The sequence below is a fragment of the Myiozetetes cayanensis genome, unplaced genomic scaffold, assembly GCF_022539395.1.
Source record: "Myiozetetes cayanensis isolate MyiCay16 unplaced genomic scaffold, myiCay2020 scf6-25, whole genome shotgun sequence".
Taxonomy (NCBI): domain Eukaryota; kingdom Metazoa; phylum Chordata; class Aves; order Passeriformes; family Tyrannidae; genus Myiozetetes; species Myiozetetes cayanensis.
Window position 1 is genome coordinate 35,300,848 of NW_026087853.1, and position 20,725 is coordinate 35,321,572.

The following is a 20,725-nucleotide window of genomic DNA, read 5'->3' on the forward strand; positions in this document are numbered from 1 at the left end:
ATATGCGAACAGTTTGTGCAAAAATATTTTTATTTAATGGAACCTGATTTAAAAATACAAATATTGATCTTACTAAATGATAGCTCATCAGGATAGCTCTGTGTGCTGTAGTGTGTATTTACAGATGATCTAGATAAGATGCAAATACTGAAATTACATAGTCTGGTATACAAGGGTATTAAAATTAGTAAAGATGAAGATAAGGAAGAGCTGGAGAAAGACCTTGCTACTCTGAGATAATGATGAATGAAAATTATCATAAAAGCAATTCATATAGGGATAAATAATTTTAAAATTTACAGCAATTAACTTCTCTTGAATAGGGTCTTGCACATTCTCTGAAAATAGCAGGGTAGTGCCCAGTAACAATGCTGGTCTCCACATCTCAGAGGGGACGTAGAACTGGAGAAAGCACACAAATAGTGATCAAAATCAGTGAAAGACTAAGTAGTTGGAAGAGGTAAATAAGGAGGCATATGGTAGCAGTGTATTCCCTGTGTAGGACTGAGAGGTGAACAGGGAGCAACTGTACACTGCCTTCCTGTACAAGGGATAATGAACTTCCAGTGCAACTGGCAGAAAACAAATTGGAAACAAGGATACTTCTTCCCACAAAATGAAGTCAAGTTTCAATTTGCTTGCAGTGGAGTTTTATGGGTGGTAAAAATTTTCATGGGTTCAGAAAAGCTCTAATGAACTTGGAGATGAAAAATCTGAAATACCATCTTTGGCTCTGTGTTTTGTGTCCCAGCTTACTATATCCTCAGAAAATATTCTGGGAAGTCTGATTATGTGCTTTCTGTGTCCTTGTGTTCTTCCCTAGACATCAGCTGCTGGCAATAGTCAGAGACAGGAGGCTGGGCTAGGTGCATCTTTGGCCTAATGCAGCCTTGTCTCTGCTTGTGATTAGCTACCCGCGCTATCTACTTTTCTACCGTCTAACCTAATTTTCTTCTGTTGCAAATTAAATTGATATTTTTGGATTTGTACCAACTTCAAATGCCTTTGCCAAAGTTCCATTTCAGTTTTTTAATACCTGTCTTCCATTTCAAACCTTGAAGGACTTCTGATTAGAAGCTCAAGTTTCAGTCACTGTTTCTTGAAGCCAGTTTCAACTACAGCTGCAAAGCAAGTGCATGCTCTAACCAAGCCACATCGTTGACTTGAGTCCCTGCAACTTTTCCAGCACCAATATTTTTTTAGGGACAGACTGGTCAGGCAATCATAGATGAGCTACCCATCTCCTTTGTTGTGTTGTGCTTCTAGATTCAATATTGCCAGAGCCCATGTGATCATTGTGGAATATCCTGTGAACAAGAGACACTCCCTGGCACTGTAGAGAGCTCTTCTCTACCGCCATGCCAAACTGAAGGTAAAGTAATAACTTGTGCCACTCTGCTAGCAATACCTCCTTTATGTTTTTTTAGCTGCCTCAGTGCTACCTTCCTTCAGCACAACCAAGCACCAAGACATTTCCCACCTCTCATGTCATTTGGCAGTTCATAAGGACCCACTTCATGTGGCTGTGCCCTACCCATTGGTGCTAGGGATGCTGACATCAGTGCTGAGTGAGGTCTTGGCATGAGGGTTAGCACAAGGTCTCTCTGTTTTTTTGTCTTCTCTTTGTGCCTGATTTCTCTAATACTGTTGATTTGCTGCTGGAAAGTACAATTCTTCTGGAACATACTGAGGTGTCTCCTGCATAAACTATAGTGTGGTGCTGTGTCTTTCCTTCTTAACTCTTTCCAGGGATTGCTGCATTGTGTGATAGGATGGCCAGTCTCCTCATTGAGGAGGCTGAAGCCTGTCAGAATTTGGTAGGTGTCCTGCACTGTGTAGACTCCCTCAAATCCCATCTTCCTATTAGCTAGGCTCTTTTGGAGGCATCTTGCTTGGTGTAGCAGTTACTGACCTCATTTATATTATTTATTGTATTTAAGATGTATTTAAAGTATTTAGGAAGATGGAATACCTGTGCATGCATAGCCGATGCTCTCTCTTTATCCCACTAGTGCAGCAGATTTAGTTATATGCCCTAAAGATAAGGATGCTAAGAGGTTAGACATTATAGATTAAAAAAAGATTATTTCTCTCTCTTTTCCTGTTCTGCTTAGTAAACTGTCAGGCCTCATTCACCATGTTTTTGTCATGTGCTTTATCGACTGACATATCAAGGGAAATCTCAGGTTTTGTTAGTGAGGTCCAGGTTGCTTCATGGGTGATGCTTTAGCCTGGGCATGACACAGTGAGTGTAGTCGTGTGGCTGCCTGCTGGGCTGCTTCTCTGCTGCTGGCAGCCTTGTTGATCATTTGACAGTGCAGACAGCATTTTGCTATTCACATGCCATCTATCTGAATGTCTCATCAAAGTTTCTCTGCTAATTTTCTTGTATTTTCAAAAAAGCTAAGTGTTATGCTCATTTATATTTAGAATAAGCCCTGAACTTTGCTTGTTTGGATGAAGCAATTAGTTAGTTGTGGATATGCCTTCACATCATTTTTACACAGTCCTTAGCAGCAGCTCTTCTCCTCTATAAATTGCTGTGTGTCTATTGCCAAAAGATTCATAGGCCTTGGAATAAGGTCTTCAGAGCAGTGTTTTGTTTGCCTTCTTGTCTTCTGTAGTTGTGTGCTGTATGCATGTGTTGGGTGTTTATGTTTCTCCTTGCTGAGAAAATGGATTTATGAAAAAAATAGAAATAGTATTAGTGGAAAGAGCAATAGTTCAGACCATCTTAAAGGAACAATTTATGTTATTCCTTTGTATGTAGTTAGTGATTTTGATGGTAAGCTGTTGATACTCTTTTTTATCCTAAGAAGATGACTGATTATTCCAACACTTCAGAAAACTGGAAATAAAGATTTTATTTTTGCTGATAAATCTAGACTATAAGTAGATTGATATTATAATACTATGCCACTGTTTAAAATACCTTAATTCTTTGACTTCAAACTGCCTTTCTTTAAAACCACACTTCAATATCACTTTTTTACAATGAAAATTTGAAATGGATCTTGAAAAATAGTTATTGTAACACTGTATAATTTAGGTCATTGCCAAACTGAGTTTTCATTTGCAAAATTTGTTTATTTGGAAAAGACTTTTGACAGCTAAACCAAATTCTTATAGCAAAAATCCCTACTTCTAGTTCCACTTAAGTTTGTTGTAGATACCGTAATGCTTATAGTAAATCTAAGACACAGAAATACAGCTTTTTTTTTTTTTTCTTTTTCACAAATGACACTATTAGGGTTTTAAAATTAATTTTGGAGTAATTAATAACATTTCATGAGGCTCTTTTTGATTTGGAACTCAGTCTGAATTGAGGGGGGAAATTGAGAATAATACAATGTTATCTGGAATGAAGTTAACCTCTCCAAAGGGTTAGGCTTCCACGTTAGAATTAAAGGCTCTGCATCTGAGGTTGAATTTGACTTGAAAGCACCACAGTAGCCCAGCCTTTCCCTGTCCCTCACAGCTAACTTCCATTCTTTCTCTTTTTCTGACATAAGTCTTTGTGCAATTGTGCGACAGATCAAATTAGGACATTAAGTCGCACATCTGAAAAATATCATGGATTAAATAGGGTTTTTGACTTATGACTAGTTCTAATTTTCCCTGAGCAAAATTTTCTGATTTTCTGTGGGTAATAAATTGCATTCTGTGTTTCTGATAGGAGTCATAAACATCTAGTCATTCCCTGTCATGCACATAAAGATGCTTTCCTTTCTTTATGGCAAGGTATTGAGTACCCTTTATGTCGGTTGATTTGATCAAGAAACATTGAAGTTTACTTCAGTGCAAATGCTTTCAAGTTCAATTTAATTTTAAAGGTGTTAATTCTACCTTGGACTTGAAGAGGGGTTTGTGTGCCTCAAACTTGTAGGGATTTGCCACGTGTGTTAGTGCATTTGGTGAAAGAAAATACAATCCTCTGATAAACTTGCCTCACTTGGGTTTTTGCAACATTTTGGTAGTGAATTCTTTTGCAAATTGCAAATAGTGTGGTAGCTTGAAATATGTCTTTTTAAAATAAGGCTTGAAACTAAACGTTGTATTTTTAACTCTGCCTTCAAACCGCGAAAATATTGCCACTTTTGTAATAACAACATAGCTGTAATTGCAGAAGTTGCCAGAAGGAAATGTAGACTCTTTGGCAATAGCACACAAGACAGCTGGGAGCTTTTCACACCTGGAATCTGCAAGTGGTGATGAGTATTTTGGCACCCAAGAGCTTGAGAAAGGAAAACCTAAAATGGTATTGGTAATGTGTTGAGTTTTTAAAAAGATTTTCTTCACAACCAGTAAAGTTGGAAATTTGAGTCAAGGTCTTAAATTTGTTTTCTTATCGATGTGGTGAATGATGATTTTCAAAACCCCAGCTTTTAATTGATGTATTTAGAAGATATTCAGGTTTGTTTGTAAGATAGCTTTCTAGTTTGGGTGTTCAAATAGACACAATTAATTTCTGGCCTTGGAATTTACAATTTCAACATGCTCTTAGCATTTCTAAGACACTGTACTTTATCATAAATGTGATGGAATTAGGACCTTTGAACTTTGCCTGCCCTGATTTTCTTGTTATGCTGAGCTGTTAATATTTTATTTGTTCCTTAAGTTCTGCTCAAAAGTAGAAAGTACAGAAGGGGAAACCATCTTAGGTAGATTCCAGTTAATTTACTAGTTTCTTAAGTGAACTGAAGGCAGGCAGATAGAGCTCCTAACAAGCACAGAGAGTTCCTAATAGTAAAAGGTTGATATTATTCCATAGTAGAGGTAAGAGGACATGTAATCCTTTATATGGAACAGACTTAATCTTCTGTGCTTACTTGCTTTGTCCTGGAACTTACAGGACATCCATTCAGCCAAAGTTGTCTGTGCTACATTCTCAACCTTAGATCTGAATTTAAACATGTGTGATGGCTGGTAAGCAGAGATTGGCTTCAGTCTAGGGCTGTCTCTAAAGAAACTATATACACACATGCAAATGACATGAAAAGATTGTCTTTGCTTGCTGAGCTAGAATCAGCTATTACAAAATTGACTTCTTTTTTTTTTTCTGCAAGTTTTGCACTATTGCTTTCTACTAACATATAATCTCTTACTGTACTTGTTTGGGATAAATTAAAGAAGTCTTTTGTGGGGCTGATGTGTAATTAAAATCAGTTGAGTGGATAGAAGAGTTTTAAGTAATGGATGCTGTTGGTAGTGTATTCTGGATATTAGTACTAATACTTCTTTACCTGTTCTTATATTATACAATGATCAGTTCTCAGGCTTATGTTATGGAACAGTCTATCCTCATTGTGTTGTCCTAGTTACTCCATGACCTGTCATCTGGAAATAAATTTGACACAGGGCTAATTGCTTTTAATTGTAGCAATGCTGGTATCTTCAAAAGTTCTTCTGAAGTGATAAACTGATCTGGTAAAGCAACTGATGAGTTAACAAATACAGAATTTTATGAGACATGTTGCAATTAAAATGACTGTTACTTTTTTAGGGGAATTATAAAGAAGTGCTCATTGTGCTGAAAATAACTGTACTACCACCTTTAAAACTGCACTACTCAAGGATTCATCTGCTGAATGAGTAAGGGAAAACTTGCACCTTAACCGTATACCATTAATTATTCATCTGCTTCAGTGGAATACAGAACATACTGGAGCTTTCCTAAATTGTTTAACAGCATTGTAGGCTGTTAAAGAGCTGTGCTGAAAGCAAAATGTTTCAGTTATACAAATGGAACTATATGTACTTTTATGAGCCATTATTTCATCTGGAATTTGGAAAGGGTCAGTCTGAATTTAAATCATTCCAAATTCAGAGAAATTTCAGTTTCAATCTTGACCTGAGCACCACCTCCAAAGAATGCATATCTATGTCTGTCCCTTGAATGTAGTCCTCTCTAATAATGCCCTTTTTTTTTTTCCACGTAAATTTGGAGAAGGGGATCATAACCTAGATTGCACTTACTAGAATATGTGTTATCTGTTTTTAGGTAAGGAACGTGAAGATATTTATCCACTGCAGTACATCAATAACTCACAGATTTTCAGTTACACAGTGTTAAGGTCATTAGACAACACATCAGAGCATGGAAACTGTCTAGATCAGATTGTGAATAACAAATGGTTTATAGAAACCATGTGCTTGCAACAGTGCCTGAGTGTAAGCATGGAGGTGTAAAAAGTATGATAAAGGTGTGATTTAGCAAAAGTATAAAGCAGTTCCAGACTTAAATTAGAGAAATAAGACTGCTCTTGCAAATTAATAAAAAAACATCTTTTCTCCATACTAGGTATTGGAAAGATAGAGTGTAATTCAGCATTTATGTCTAACTCAGTGTTGCTGACCATACCACAAGAATAATGTGGAGCAAGGAGAGGGTTTTCAAAGGAGAACCACATAAAAGACCTATGGGATAGGAAGGAAGGCTTAAAGCTTAATTTATTAATTTAGAGGAGGTTAAAAAAATACGTTTAGATGTTTAAATGAGGTGAAATTACTGGGAATGGAATTTGGTTACCAAAACTGTAACCAAGTTCATTGATAAAAAACCTACAATTAGACATATTCAACCTCAAAGCAAAGCAAGTTATGCTTATTATGAGGGAAGGAATATAGTGGACATGTTACCAGTGAAGTTAGGGGACTATTCATTATTTGGACTATTACGGTAAATTAGTGTGTGCTAATTCACTGAAGGGGGTGAAGTTATGTGGCCTGATCAGTCAAAAGTTTGGGAAAATTTCAAGCTTTCTGACCTTCAAATTTGTCACTGAGACCTCCTGCTGCTTTATTAGGGGTCTTGATGAAAACAGGATTCTTCAAATTGACCTCAACATATTTGTGAAACGTTCACTTTTTCAAGTAAAATAATGCATGCCCTTGATTATTAAGCTTTAGGAGGAGTTTAGTACTTTGTCTTCCAAGGCTCAGGAGACAAATTTTACCTCCTGTGCTTGACAATTTATTGGGTCCTGGTGTTTTGTTGCTTTGAATACCAGTTACTGATGATATAGAATAGATGTTATTGCCTTGTAATGATATAGGATGATATAATGAGGAATCAGTGTATTGGAATAGGGTTGAGGATTTGTGTATAAATGAAGATTTTGTTACTCTGGCCATGCAGATGTTACATATGGTAATACTTCTTTGACAATTCTTAAAATATGGAATATTTATGTGGATATTTGTGTTATACCTTTGCACTCCGGGCCCTGTTGCTGATGCTCTCTTAATAAGCTCCATGAATGAATTACTCTAGAAATGTTTGTCAGAGCTGTGATGATAAATTGTAATTTGAAATGTATTAAAAAAAAACAAACGTATCAAGGCTGATAGCAGTATTAACAAAAAACTCTAAAATGACTGTGAACAGGAGTGAACAATTTGTTTGGTAAAGACCACCATTTACTTTGATGTAACTGGCTGGTGGAAGAAAGAGAAGCAAATGTTTGAGTAAATGGAAAAATGACTATGTGCTGTAAGCATGTAATTTTGGAAATAGACCTTTTCCCCTTCATTAGTACCATTTCATTTTGTCTTTGGCTTATTTAGTTCTTGACTGCGTTATGATAATTCTGTTGGAAAGGGCAGTAACTGTGCTCAGTGGTTAGTAATGTTAAGGGTGTTTGCAAAAAAGAACTATGGTCATTTATGGATTTTTGACCTTATCTGCAGGGGAGGATTTACTAGCACTGGTAGAATTTAAATTGGTTTAGTTTAACTTGATTAAATTGTGGGATGGATGCTGTTACCCAGAATACACAATCTTAATTTGCTTTCCCTTCATTTGTTTGAATTAAACCAACTCAGGCTACGTATCTGAAGGAGCACTCCTTTACAGGGATGTAATCCACTCTAATTTGGTATAAATTTAGATCTTCAGCTAATCCAGATTAATTTTTGTTCTGAGGGATCTGTTTTGTTTGGAGTTGGTTTAAATATTAGAATGTACAATTGAGCAAAGAGACATAAATATAATATGAAAAAGAAATATGAAAGAATATGACCCCCCACACAGTTACTATCATGTCAAACAAATGTCTGTCTTAAAAGCTAAGTCGTTTAAGCAGCAGAGTGTTTTTTAAAAAAAAAGCATAATTTAGGCCAGTAGTAAACTTGGCATTTAGCCACAGGGAAGGCCATACTGCTCATTTAAATCAGAATGGTTTTACCAATTTTGCATATTAGTTTTGTGTTGATTCAGGAAGAAAACAATTGTTCACTTGCAGTTTATGCTATTTTGAAAATGATAGAAATAAATTGAAAACAAATACCCTTTTTGAAGAGTATTGTCTTTGGATAAGAGAACTTATACAAAGGTTTACATTTGTATAATTATACCAGTGTAATAAAAAAGTGCTATTCTAGAAAAGCTTCAAACAATTGACATAAACTTTTAATTGGTGGTAGAAAAGTTGCTGATGGGAACCGTCATGGATATATTAATCTCAAAAATATAAATTTTTATAGTGCTGTGTAAAATTCAATTTTGCAATGGTGACTGAAACCAGAAAATTAAAAAAATAAACTTTGTCAAAATTACTGAAGAAAAGTTTTTTTCCTGTACCTATTTATAGCCTGACATAAATCAACAAAATTGTACTTAAATGTATTTAATCATAAGTAATCCTAGCTATGTAAAACACATTGTAAAATGTGGAGTAATCTGTGTGCAGTGCAATCCTGATTGAAGTATCTATTTTTAATATAATTTTTGGTGTTTTTTTAAGCTTATTATATATTACTATTAATTAATTAAACAACTATTTAGTGAGTAATTACATTTTAAAAAGTTGTTATTAAAATTAAGTTTAAATGCAATTATCTGTGCAGCAGTTTGAAACTGCTTATAGATTATAATTGTGAAAATGTTTATATTTGTTTGTTCCATTTTGAGATTGGCATTGGAGGTTTGAGAGAGAGCAGGTAAAAAACTTCTTTCTGTACTGGAAGCTGTTGGTCTAGAATTTCAACATAGGACACTACGGGATACAAAAACTAGTTAAGGGGCTGGATGAGAAACACAACTTTTTCTGTATTTCCTGTTGTTCTGGTAATCACTGAAATCCCATGTTCTGCTCTGTTTCTGCAGTGACTGGTTAAATGGAAGCCACTCCTAGGATCTGGATGGTTTCTATTGCCACACACTTCGCATAGCAGCTCCATCACCTCAGGAGGTTGCAATGAGTGGAGGAGGGGAGCAGCCCGATATCCTCAGTGTGGGAATATTGGTCAAAGAACGATGGAAGGTGGTGAGTATGCCTTCTTGCAATTCTTCGTCTTCTTTAAAACATGTTTTTAAAAAGAATTAGATTGTGCTTTGAAATTGGTTCGAAAACTCTTGTGCGATGTATTTTGCCTAATACTTACATTAAATGGTGAATGTGCTTTAAAGCCACTTGTTTCTCTCATCCTACTTTGAGAAGAAGCTATGCGGATTTAAGGTGGGTTATTTTTTTTCCTGGTAAGTACCTAGGGAAGCTCTTAAATCCCGATTTAGTGCCTGTTCAGAGCACAATTAGAAGAATCCTGTTAGTATATTGAATCTAGTCAGGCAGTGATTATGTCACTCCATTTTGGAGATCAGTCAGACACCGCCCTGAAACTAGTAAGTTTGTGAGACATGTTACTGCTTTATAGAAAGATCTTTCAGGACCTTGCTGCTCTTCCTTTTATCTGTTGGATTTTGTATCATAGATTTATTGCTGGCTGATTGATATTCATTTGACTGTGTGCCAGCATTGGCTTTACAGTACATAGCTCTGTTTCCTTTTGGTCTTCATATCCTTGATTTTCATCTTGAGGGAAATAGTATCCATTTGAAGCTATGTTTGATGGGGAAGACAGGCTGAGTTCTCATAGTTTCTTCTCCATTCCCCTGATGACTTTATTTTTTTTTTTTTGCTTAAAATGAAAAAAAAAAGGAAAACAAAAAACACACAGTTCACAATAGAGCATTGGGAGTATCTCTGTGTGTCTAGTAGGCTGTGAATGGATTCTGAATCACTTACAACATCTTTGCTTTATATTACTCCCATATCAAGATTTTATTTATACTGTAAGAATGAACATATAAGATACAGATTCATCATTCATTTCAACTTCATATAGAGAAAATAATTTCAACTGTCTTGTGTTCTGTCTTCCTTTTAAATAGGCAGGAAGCCCATAGCTTTGTCTAGGAAACCTTTATATTTCCTTTAGTGTAAATAGAACCTAAAGAGCTGTCTCTGGAATATAAGTATTTGTAAAATACCTTCATATATTTCATCTTAAAACTGCATTGAAGGAAAAACTGAAAGCGTAGTCTTGAATCAGATCAAGTAGAATAAAATACCATTAATAAATAGATACCAGCATACTAATTTATTATCATCCACAAAACTACTCAGTTGTCTGAGGTGTGCAAATGTAAGTTCTGTTTTCTTCAGGTTTATTTTCTTTCCAGTGTAAGGTAGACTGATGATGAGATAGATGTCTTCTGGAAAATGTTGAGAGTAGGATATAGTTCATCTCATGTGACTGTACATTTTCTCTTACATGTTTTCCAGTTCAAGTATTACAGGTAGAAGAGAGCCAAATATTTCCTGTGGGTAACTTATGCTGAAAACTATAGTCAGATCAATTCCTGTGTTTAATTGTTGAAGCCCTATTAATAGCTCATAGCTCAGTCAGGATAAGGGTATTACCAGACCAAGAGGTGGAACAGAAAAGTGTAGACTTAAAATGGCCAAATTAGTTACAAAACTACGTCCTTGAGAGATATACGTTGATAACATAGAAATTTTTTTAAAATGTGTATGCATATATGTAATCCTGTTAAAACTAGCTGTTTTTCCCAGTATTTAGATGACAGATCTCTTTCCTTTCTGTAAGGACTAACACTCTGCATATATTAAATACATGTGAATGTAACCAAGGTATACTGAGTATTTCACGGGACTTGAAAGGTTACTATTTCTCATGTTTTGTCATTGTTATAGCGTTCAACCTGGATTCTTTAAAGATGTAGATTAAAGAGAATTGAGCTTAAGCCTGGGTTGGTAGGATGCATGTTACCCTGCTTCAGAGAAAGGAAATAGCCTGTGGAGGAGAGTGCATTTGCTAGCAGTTAGTGTGCACTAGAAGGAAATATTTAGGTCGGTTAGTTCTGTAGGTCTGAAAATGTGGTATGCTGTGTATCCTGTTTTAAAACTGGCAGTGAATTGTCCAGAAGTGAGTAATGCAGATAATGCTACATATCTTGGACCGTATTTTCCTTATCTTAAGAACTGAAATAGCTGTTGTTTGCAATGGTGGAAGATCCTCAGGACAGAACGTGCATGATGAAATACTGAGTATAATTGTAATAATACAGAACAAAAATCCCATGCAATGAAAAAGGCAGGTAAACAATATGAGTAGGGGCCTAGGGTATTTTAAAGGAGGTATTTCTCAGCCAACTATCTGATTGTCTGGATTAGGAGACATTAGATTTATTTTCAGAATCTGAAGATAGGTCAGCATATTGCTGCTCTCTAGAACCTCAGAATGTTTAGATGACATTTAGTACAGTGTAGCCATTTAAAGTTAGGTTAGCAACTATATGTTTTCAAATGACATTTAGAAAAACATGTCAGTCTTAGGGTAATTTCTTTCTGTCTCCTTTTTTATTTTATCAGTTTTAGAATGTTAGCTATGGGGGAGATAGCCATATAAAAGCATTTCATGAAATAACGTTGACATTTTTGATACCAAAACCCAGACAAGTGTCTGTTCCCTGTGAACACTTAAAGCAGAGTGAAAACACGACTAGTAATATTTACTCTAAATGTAGTGCAAACTAATTAGTGTGCCATGAGCATTTTTTTACCTCTCCTAGCACAGATGAAACTTTCAGTGCTGGGAGTTTCTTTAGTATGTTTGTTAATAAGAATGTTATTGGTGAACCATTCAAATGCGAGTAACGTTTGAAATGTATATTCAAAGATAATCTTAGTCATTTCATATAATTTATTGATGTAGCTATTTTTTCTAAGTTACTTCATATAATACAAAATACTGTCTCTTTTGAGGAGTCCAAGAACTTGTATAACTTTAGTATTCAGTGTGTGCATTTCTGAAAAGTGAAAAAGATGGCATATTTTAAAAATGTCACAGTGCACTTGTATTTGAAGGTCTCTGGGTAGTATGTGACTATTTGAGGAAAGACTTTATTCAGCATACTGACAGCTCAGATTCATGCTGGGAATACTAGTGCACTCTTCTATTGTATTACATACAGGGAGTTTAGTGCAGATAGAGATCAGGTGTGTTCTCTTCCAAACTGTGGTTAGCCATACCTTTGTAGATTATTCAGAGTAGCTCTTTTATACTGTACTGAAGGATATTACTTTAAAATCTATTTGCAATACAACTGTGTTTGCAGTATGAGAGGCAGTACAAAGAAGAATTGATGTTTTGTTTCTTTTCTTCTCCCCTCTTTTTAAAATATATTTTTGTTCTTTCTTCCCCCACCCCCCCACAATATAGTTGAGGAAAATAGGAGGTGGAGGATTTGGAGAAATTTACGATGCACTGGACTTGCTTACTCGGGAAAATGTTGCACTAAAGGTCGAATCAGCTCAGCAGCCAAAGCAAGTACTGAAAATGGAAGTAGCTGTGTTGAAAAAGCTGCAAGGTAAGGCTGTACCTTGGATATGCCAGAAGTAGAATGTCAGTGTATCTTCTTTAAAAAATCATTATAATCTCTTATTTAGTCATAGTTTGAGCAAATATTTCTCATATTGTGCAGGTTACTCCTAAATGGTTATAACAAGTGGAATAGAAGCTCTTTCAGATTATGAAAGTCTTACTACAATTAAATTTTTCTTTGATTTGGGATGACATGAAAATAAAATGAAGAATTCTGGTGTCAAAATGGGAAACATATTTAAAAAAACCCAAAACAATAAAACCATGAACAAACATAATCTCCAACTTGAAAGTACTCTAACTGGTAGGAAAAAAATACTGACATGTAAAATCCTGAAACACTTTTATGGATCAGTTCCTCGAGTCAGAATTTGAATAGTCACTTTTTATATACCTTTAAATACTTCAATGTCTGAAGCTATCAATACTGAGAAATATGCAATGGCTTCTCTTCCTTGCTTTTCACAACACAAGATTGTTGAAAGAAAGCTTAAAGGGAGACTCTTTCTTTAAAATCTTTTGGTTTTAATCTGGAAGATTTTGAATAATACATGTGTTCCTGTCAGCAGCCCAATTTTCCCAAACTCTTAGTTTGAATAAAACAAAATCTGGATGACATATGGTGCTGCCTAATGTGCTGTAAAGGTCACACTGCAGCAGAAATTGACAGCCTCTATAGATTCAAGAGGCAAGCGTGTCACATGTTATAATGTTAACAAACTGCTCCTACGTTTGTCTGTTTAAAGGATTTCACAAAAAACATCTAGTATTGTATAGCTGAGCAAAGAGATTTAAGGACTGCATTTTAGTTTTGTTTGAATTTTAGAGTTTCTTGTCCACAGATGAGTAGTAAATTTCAGTATTGCCAATTTTAAAATTAGAAAACATCTATCAGCGTTCTTGAAAGAAATTATTTTAAAGATAGTGAGTTTTGAATAACCAATACTCTGTAATTCCAGAGTTTTTAAATGCTCTGAATTAATTTTTCTTTTTTTTTTTTTTTGCACACATGAGCTTGATTCTATTTTTACAAATAGCTGAAGCAATGAGGAAAATAGTAGGTCTGAAAGAAAATATTGGACTTTGGTAGCACTACAATGCCAATGTATTTATAAAAATATGACGTTATATCTGACTGTGTAACTGGAGTGCATGATAACTTTCTACTGTAAAAAATAGTTGATTTTGAGTTAAGATGTTAGAAAAATGATTTTTTCTTAGTAAAAACTTGTTGACCTTTTGAAATACTTTTGAAAAAAAAATATTTGCTGAAATAATAAAATACTGATATGTGAATAATTGCTGTAGGACCTTTCAGAAGTTATACTCCCAAAGGAAGACTGATAAGAACATTCTAATTCCTTTAGCAACCCAAGTCTTCCTGCAGAAGAGTCTTTGGTTCTGTTGAACCATAGTAAATGTTGCCAAGATAAAAATAACAGAACAATGAAACACCTGAACAACAGATCCACTGAGACAAATAATCCACATGAAATATAAGCTGAATAAATATTTCAGTTATTTGTTTTCTCGATATTATTTCTTTGAGCAAACAATAATTAGAAGCTTTTATATAACTGAAACTCAATTTTTGTATGAGATCTTTTGAAGGAGCTCTTTTGACAACCTTTCTTCTGAGTAAACAATCTAAATATGATTATTTCTTAGTTTTTATAACTTTTTATTCTCTTGCACAGTTAAAAAACATTAAAAAGTTAGTGCTCTCACGATAATACCATTAGAAGTGACATTTAGTCATCGCTGTAGAAGTTCCACACTTAACGCTGTTACTACTCTGGTTTAAGATAGGAAATATTGTAGATGATCAGGAAAGCAACTACAGGGAAGAGACAGGACAAAGGTGAAGCTTTTGCATATATTGAGATTTGTAGTTGGCACAGATAGAGAACTTTATTCTTACATGCACCTATTTTTATCCATACTTAAAGGATTTTTATTAAATAAGATTATGGTAGAAACCATTTTATGTTTTACGTAAAATCTTTGCTCCTAGGAGCCATTTCCAGTAATTTCTTTACCTTCCCAAGTTTTCAGTGTGGAAAACCTAAAAATTAGAAGCATAGAGAAAATCAAGAAAAATGGATGAAAATGGGCAGTATAAAACAATGTTATAATTGTTTCTTGAAGAATATTTTTTTGTTAAATGCTTCATTTACCATATAGAAATGTCTTGGTTTTGACAATTTCTTTTAATTCAGAACAGGTGAAATTGTAAACAGGTCTTTTAGGATATTTTTGTAACAACCTTCTAATGGAGTACATCCTCTGAGAACAACTTTTATCTTGTTCTTCTATCCCTTTTTGGCGAGTGTGTGTATGTATTTATGTATGTAAATAATTATTATCCTTTTCTCAAAGGGCTTATGTTCTCTTACTTTCAAGGTGTTCTAGTTACCTTGGACATAGAGGAAGGAATAAAATCATCATGAAAATCCTTTTGCTTGCAAATGGTTGGCAAGTTTGATCTATGAATTGTATGCAATGAGAGACATGAGCTGACGGAATAATTCAAAATTCTCTTGATGTGTAGATCTGATTTTAAAAAATGTGTACAATTTCTGGGAAAGTTATGAAAAAACAGGCTTTTAGGAAAAGAATTAAATAAAGAGGTGTAATATGTCTCAATCAAGCAGAACAGCTCTTCCAGTCTTTACTAGAAATAGGCACATTCTTAGGGTTATGAACATGCTTTTGAGTGTATCTGTATTAGAATCTGAAATGAGAAAAACTGTTGGCAGAAGTGCAGGGATGTACTATTTTTTATCATTCTTTACTTTCAGAATTTTGAAAATTAAAACAGTGTGGTCATTTATTACGTGGGAAAATGAGTAATAACTTTGTGGGTATACAGTACAGTGAATAGTGAAAAACTTCAAAGAAGCTCTTTTAAAACTGACCTAGCAAAACTTGCTTAAATGTGTGAGTAGTCGTATGACTTCTCTCTTAATTATGAAGGAGGAGTATGTTCACTGATGTGGCCATTTATTACAGCTTAGTCATCAATTACATCTTCTTTTTTTTTTTCCCCCCTTCTGTCATGTATTTAGTGTTGCAGAATACTGTTTAACTCTTTAAGCTCCCTGGTTCTCCTTTTAAGAAAAAGAACTCTGCTGCAACAGATGGTTGTTTTGTTTAACCATGTTGTTAGGCCATCTGTTCCCACAGTCAGATGGGAGGAGACAGATTTATCACATCTCACTCAGTGAGAGTGAGACTCACTCAGTTGGTTTCCGTCTCACACAACCTTACAGGCTTCTCCCTCACTCATTTACAGCTCCCCAGCGTAGTTTAGCACTGGGCTGCCCCTGGTGTAGGCTCTACAGCTCCCTGCAGCGATACGCTGCAGCAGCCTGGGGAATGGGGTGTAGGCTTCCTACCCTCCCTAGGAGGTTTTTTGAGGGCATAGTTGTTTGCTGCAGCCTGTTAACATCACCTTCTCTCCCTGAACACCAGTCGTGTAGCTCATAGGTGAGAGAAAATACTGTTTTCTTGCTGAGGGAAAAGGAGTATGTGTAAGGCTCAAGTAGGAATCTGTAGCCCCACTGGAGTGGTGGAGGATCATTCTATTTGAATAAGGTGTACAGGCCCCACTTCTCTTCCCTCTTTCCTCAGGTTTTTATAGAAGTTAGTTTCCAGAGAACTGACCACACAAACTGAGTTGGTGCTCCAGTTGAAGTGGGATTTCTCTGACCGAACCACATTTTGGAGATTTTCTGTATTGGACAGATAAAATCTGACTAATATACATTTCTCTGAAGATGTTCCTTCAGCATACCCACAGTGGATGTAAAATGAATCATAAGAATTTGAGATGACACTTCATTAACTGGAAACTGCAGCAATGAATATACAAAATTTCATCTTGACAAATGTGCTGCTAAGTCTTTTTCTTCATAAAATGATACTGTCTGTAATACTGCCTGTCTTACTTAAATGAATGGGTGGAAGGAAAAAGTGGAGGAAAAGCAGTGGTACTTAATAGCTTAGTATTTACATATTTGCAGAAATTATAGAGATTTCTTTTAAAATAAATTATTGTGATGAATCCTGTAATATTTTCTTTTTTTAAATGGGCCTATCTGATTTAATTGTATGTGGCAGGAAGCTTCCTGAGGAAGCAATAAACAGACAACCACTCTTCTGTCAAGTGAAGTGAGAATATTCAGAAGCTATAGGGTCAAGTAGGGCTTTGATGGAGCTCTGAGTGCAGCGAGTGCAGTAGTAGCAAAAAGTCCCCTCAGATCTATAGCTAACCACAAGGGTCATTTGAAAAAAAGTAATGTTTGGGGTTTTCTTTCATTTTTTAATTGCCTTTCTCCTTTCACTTCCCCCCCACCCCTCCTCCCTCGCTTTATGAGAGTCTGGTAATTCTAAGGGTAAAGAAATTCATGAAAGAAACCTTAGATGACACAAATTTTACACACCTTTAGTAACCACTTGAGACCATCGACTTTCTATTGGCTGTAGCTTCCACAGTGTCAGAAAGGAAGGTAAATGGCCTCAGGGACTTAAACCCTACAGTTCCCTGTTCTGTCACAGAGTGGGATCATAAGGGCTCCCAGCTTCTCTCCAAGACAATGAACACAGATATCAAAATAACAATGAATTTGTATTCCCATTCTGTTTCCCTGCTACAGTCCTTGGCTTGCCTTTTTATTTACTGGGGAATCTTATGTTTTGACTTACAACTGCAGGATAGTAAGGAGATTATTTTTGACCAGCCTTCGTCTCCTCCGCAGTTTGCTCCTAGGACAGGAGGAGGCTTTAGAGAAAATTGGCTTAAACAAAACTATAATATTTTTTTCTCTGTTTCAGTGTACCTGAGATGACTTTATCTTTTATAGCTAAATAACAAAGATCATATTCTAGAAAAAAGATGTTAATAAATTGGATTTGTTGAATTATAATTTCTACAATTTTTTAATACAAAACATAGCCCAACAAGTAACTCCTACTGTTCTCTTTCATCACGGCAACTGCAGCTTATAGAAAAGAGGAACGGTGACTCAGATTATTGTCTGTAACAAGCCACCAGCTTTGTAAGAAAACAACCTCTCCAGTCCAAAATACCTCAAGTTTTTGGATCTTTAGGCATGTTGTCGTGCATCTTTTCTTATGGAAGAGTGATGGCTGTGGTAGACCTTCATATATTATGGGAAAAAGCTTTTGTTTAATTGCAGGTAGAACTAACTTTAGTTTTACTGCTGCTGAATTGTGGGGGACTTAGTTTATTGAGCACCTCTATAGAAATATAACTATAATTTTAAGTAATTTGCTAGGTATTTAAAGGAATAAACCGCAGAATTTCATTATTATTGGCTAATTTGCTTCTTTTTCTCTCAGGAAAAGATCATGTCTGTAGATTCATCGGATGTGGACGCAATGACAGATTTAACTATGTGGTCATGCAGTTGCAGGTCAGTGTATCAAACAGAGCTCAATGTTTGCTTGTGTGTTTTGGATTATTAGCCAAGCATATGGGAAAATACTAGTAAAATTTTAGAGGATGCCTGACTAAAAGTAGTACCTCAAAGATCACGAACACATAGTAGTGAGCAGAGCTAAATTGAACATATCCTTATATCTGTATCCTTTTATTATATCCTTTCCATAATTCTGTCAAAAAGGAGAAAACTTGCATCCTGAGAAAGATCTCTCACTTTAGAAAGAGTGAACTGTGATATCTTCTGAGATAATTTACATTCCTTTTAAGTCTTCACTTGAAGATAGTCTAAAATGTGTTATATTTGTCTCTGCATTTTGATGGTTTTTTGATAAAAGTGAAAAAAATACTCTTTGCACATAAGAGAAAACACTTAATTCACTTTACTGAAAGACTTGTTCCTGTAAAAAAGGGATAAAATGGATGATTAGCAATGAAGGTTATGAGATTATTGTCCTTTATCATCTTGGTGAATATGAATACTAGAAAAAGTGTGCTCTAGTTCACACTGTTGGTCATCTGTTATTTTGGAAGACCAACAGTTTTGTGATGTCACAGACTTGCATTTCCTACATAGTATATTTCTCATCCTTTCGGCTATAATGTATAATTAAATTATGTACTTTTCCTTAAAGAGATGAGTGTAAAGAACTCTTTGTGAGCGTTTTCTCAGTGGCTATTTTTCAGGTGTGACACAGATACGATGTTAACTAATAGTGTTTGTACTAGTCTTCTAACAGAGATTAGTTTGTTCTATGTATTCAGATACTAAGATTCATATTTTCAAAAACAGATTCAAAATTTACTGTTGGAAATACTTGTGTATACACTTAGGTGAGATGTGTTATCCTTAAATGTTAAAATAGGTATTGAGAGTATTCCATGGTTAACCACGAACAGCTAAAGAAGTAGGAAGATATTACACCATCTGTGAATCTTGGCTTTAGTCTTTTTTTTATGAAAACATTGTTTTGATTTAATCAGGGTCGGAACTTGGCAGACCTGCGTCGGAGCCAATCTCGAGGAACGTTCACCATTAGTACCACTCTGCGGCTTGGGAAGCAGATTTTGGAATCTATTGAAAGTATTCATTCTGTGGGATTCCTGCACAGGGACATAAAACCAGTAAGTCTGCCCATTAAATCAAAACAGGCAAGTAAGATGTGGTCATTAGATGGCTGCATAAATAAGAATAGGTTCTGTACTAGATGCTAAAGTGCAAAAATGACAGAAAACTGAAGGTTAAATCATCAGATAGGACAGATTTTTTTTCTCTTAATTAATGTTGGAATGCAACAACAGTAACTTTGGTCCTTGTCATCATTGTCCCCAGTTAATTTAGGCCTCCTTGCAGTTTTCTGTAGTTAAAACTTCCAACTCTTATCTGTAGCAGCATGTAATCAAGAGTATTTGCCACGAGATATGATATAATGTGTTTGACTAATGGCAGGTAATATTGTCATATAATAAATCTAAAAGAATAGATACTAAATGTAGGACGTATTTTTAAGCCCTTCAATAGCAATTTTTTGTATTTAATGTATTCTTAACAAATAAGGAGAGGAAGGACAGACTGTAAGAGAAAGGTATTTTTTATTGTGCAATTCCAATAAAATCTGTTGTCAATATACCATGAGGGTAGTGCCTTCCTGATAATATCAGGCTTTTATTCTCCCTGTTTTTTCTGGTTTTGACTTTATTCCTGAAATTACACCGCCTCTTTTTAATATTGCTGTGTATTTAAAATATGATTAGAACACTGTACTGTCAAAATTTGTAAATGAGAAAAAAATAAGGAAATCTTGCGTTTTCTAATAGATACACGCATGGCTGGTTGTATCTGACATGTAGCCAAACTTCCTGTCAACTTAATGATGCTTACCTAAAACCTTTGATAAGTTTCTGTGCATTAGGAAATTTTCTTTTTCATCACTTCTTCCTGGCAACTCTTTATAAAATTTGTATTCTCCCTGAACCCTCCTCATTTAAGGGCATAGAGGCAGTGAATGTCAAGTGAAATAGGTGAGAAGAACTTAGCTGGGTCTCAAGAATTTGATGATGAAAGAGTTTTAAGTTTTGAATGGGAAATGTGTTCCCTTATGACTGGCAGGATGGATTAGGGACATCTTCTTGTTGAGCTATATCTTGGTGGAGTCTGTGGGCTCAGATAGGATGAAAATGGAGAGTTTGATCAGGGGAAGGAAAAAACCCCAAAATTTAAAGGTTGAGACAGGATAAACAACACCGTGAGGTCATATATTAGATTCATAAAAGAAGTAATTTTTCTTCCCCTTTACGAGTTATGTTGTGACTCACAAATGCAAAAGAAGACATGATTGCTTTCTAGTATGCAGTTTTCCTGGCTTAAAAATACAAGTTCTTTTATTCTTTTGTTATTTGTCTTCTAGACAGATTATGCTAAAAGCGAGCTTTGAGCTGAAATATTGAAGTCCTTGGTTGTTTTTTTTCCTTGTGATCAATTAGGCAATGCTGAAACTCTGTTCCATTTAAAAATAATGTTGATCGCACTAATTTCAGTTCATAGTTTTGATTGGCTTTTACCCTCAACTATAG

General features: G+C 35.2%; 1 protein-coding gene across 1 annotated transcript in view; it reads left to right on the forward strand.

Annotated features, from left to right (window-relative positions):
* The window catches only part of TTBK2 (tau tubulin kinase 2), an 86,305-nt gene that overhangs the window by 11,997 nt on the left and 53,583 nt on the right, over positions 1 to 20,725 (forward strand). The window contains exons 2-5 of the mRNA XM_050335507.1: positions 9,107 to 9,266; positions 12,526 to 12,673; positions 18,052 to 18,125; positions 19,136 to 19,276. Of these exons, the coding sequence (XP_050191464.1) occupies positions 9,198 to 9,266; positions 12,526 to 12,673; positions 18,052 to 18,125; positions 19,136 to 19,276 (432 nt within the window). The 5' untranslated portion in view covers positions 9,107 to 9,197. The remainder of the gene's footprint in view (positions 1 to 9,106; positions 9,267 to 12,525; positions 12,674 to 18,051; positions 18,126 to 19,135; positions 19,277 to 20,725) is intronic.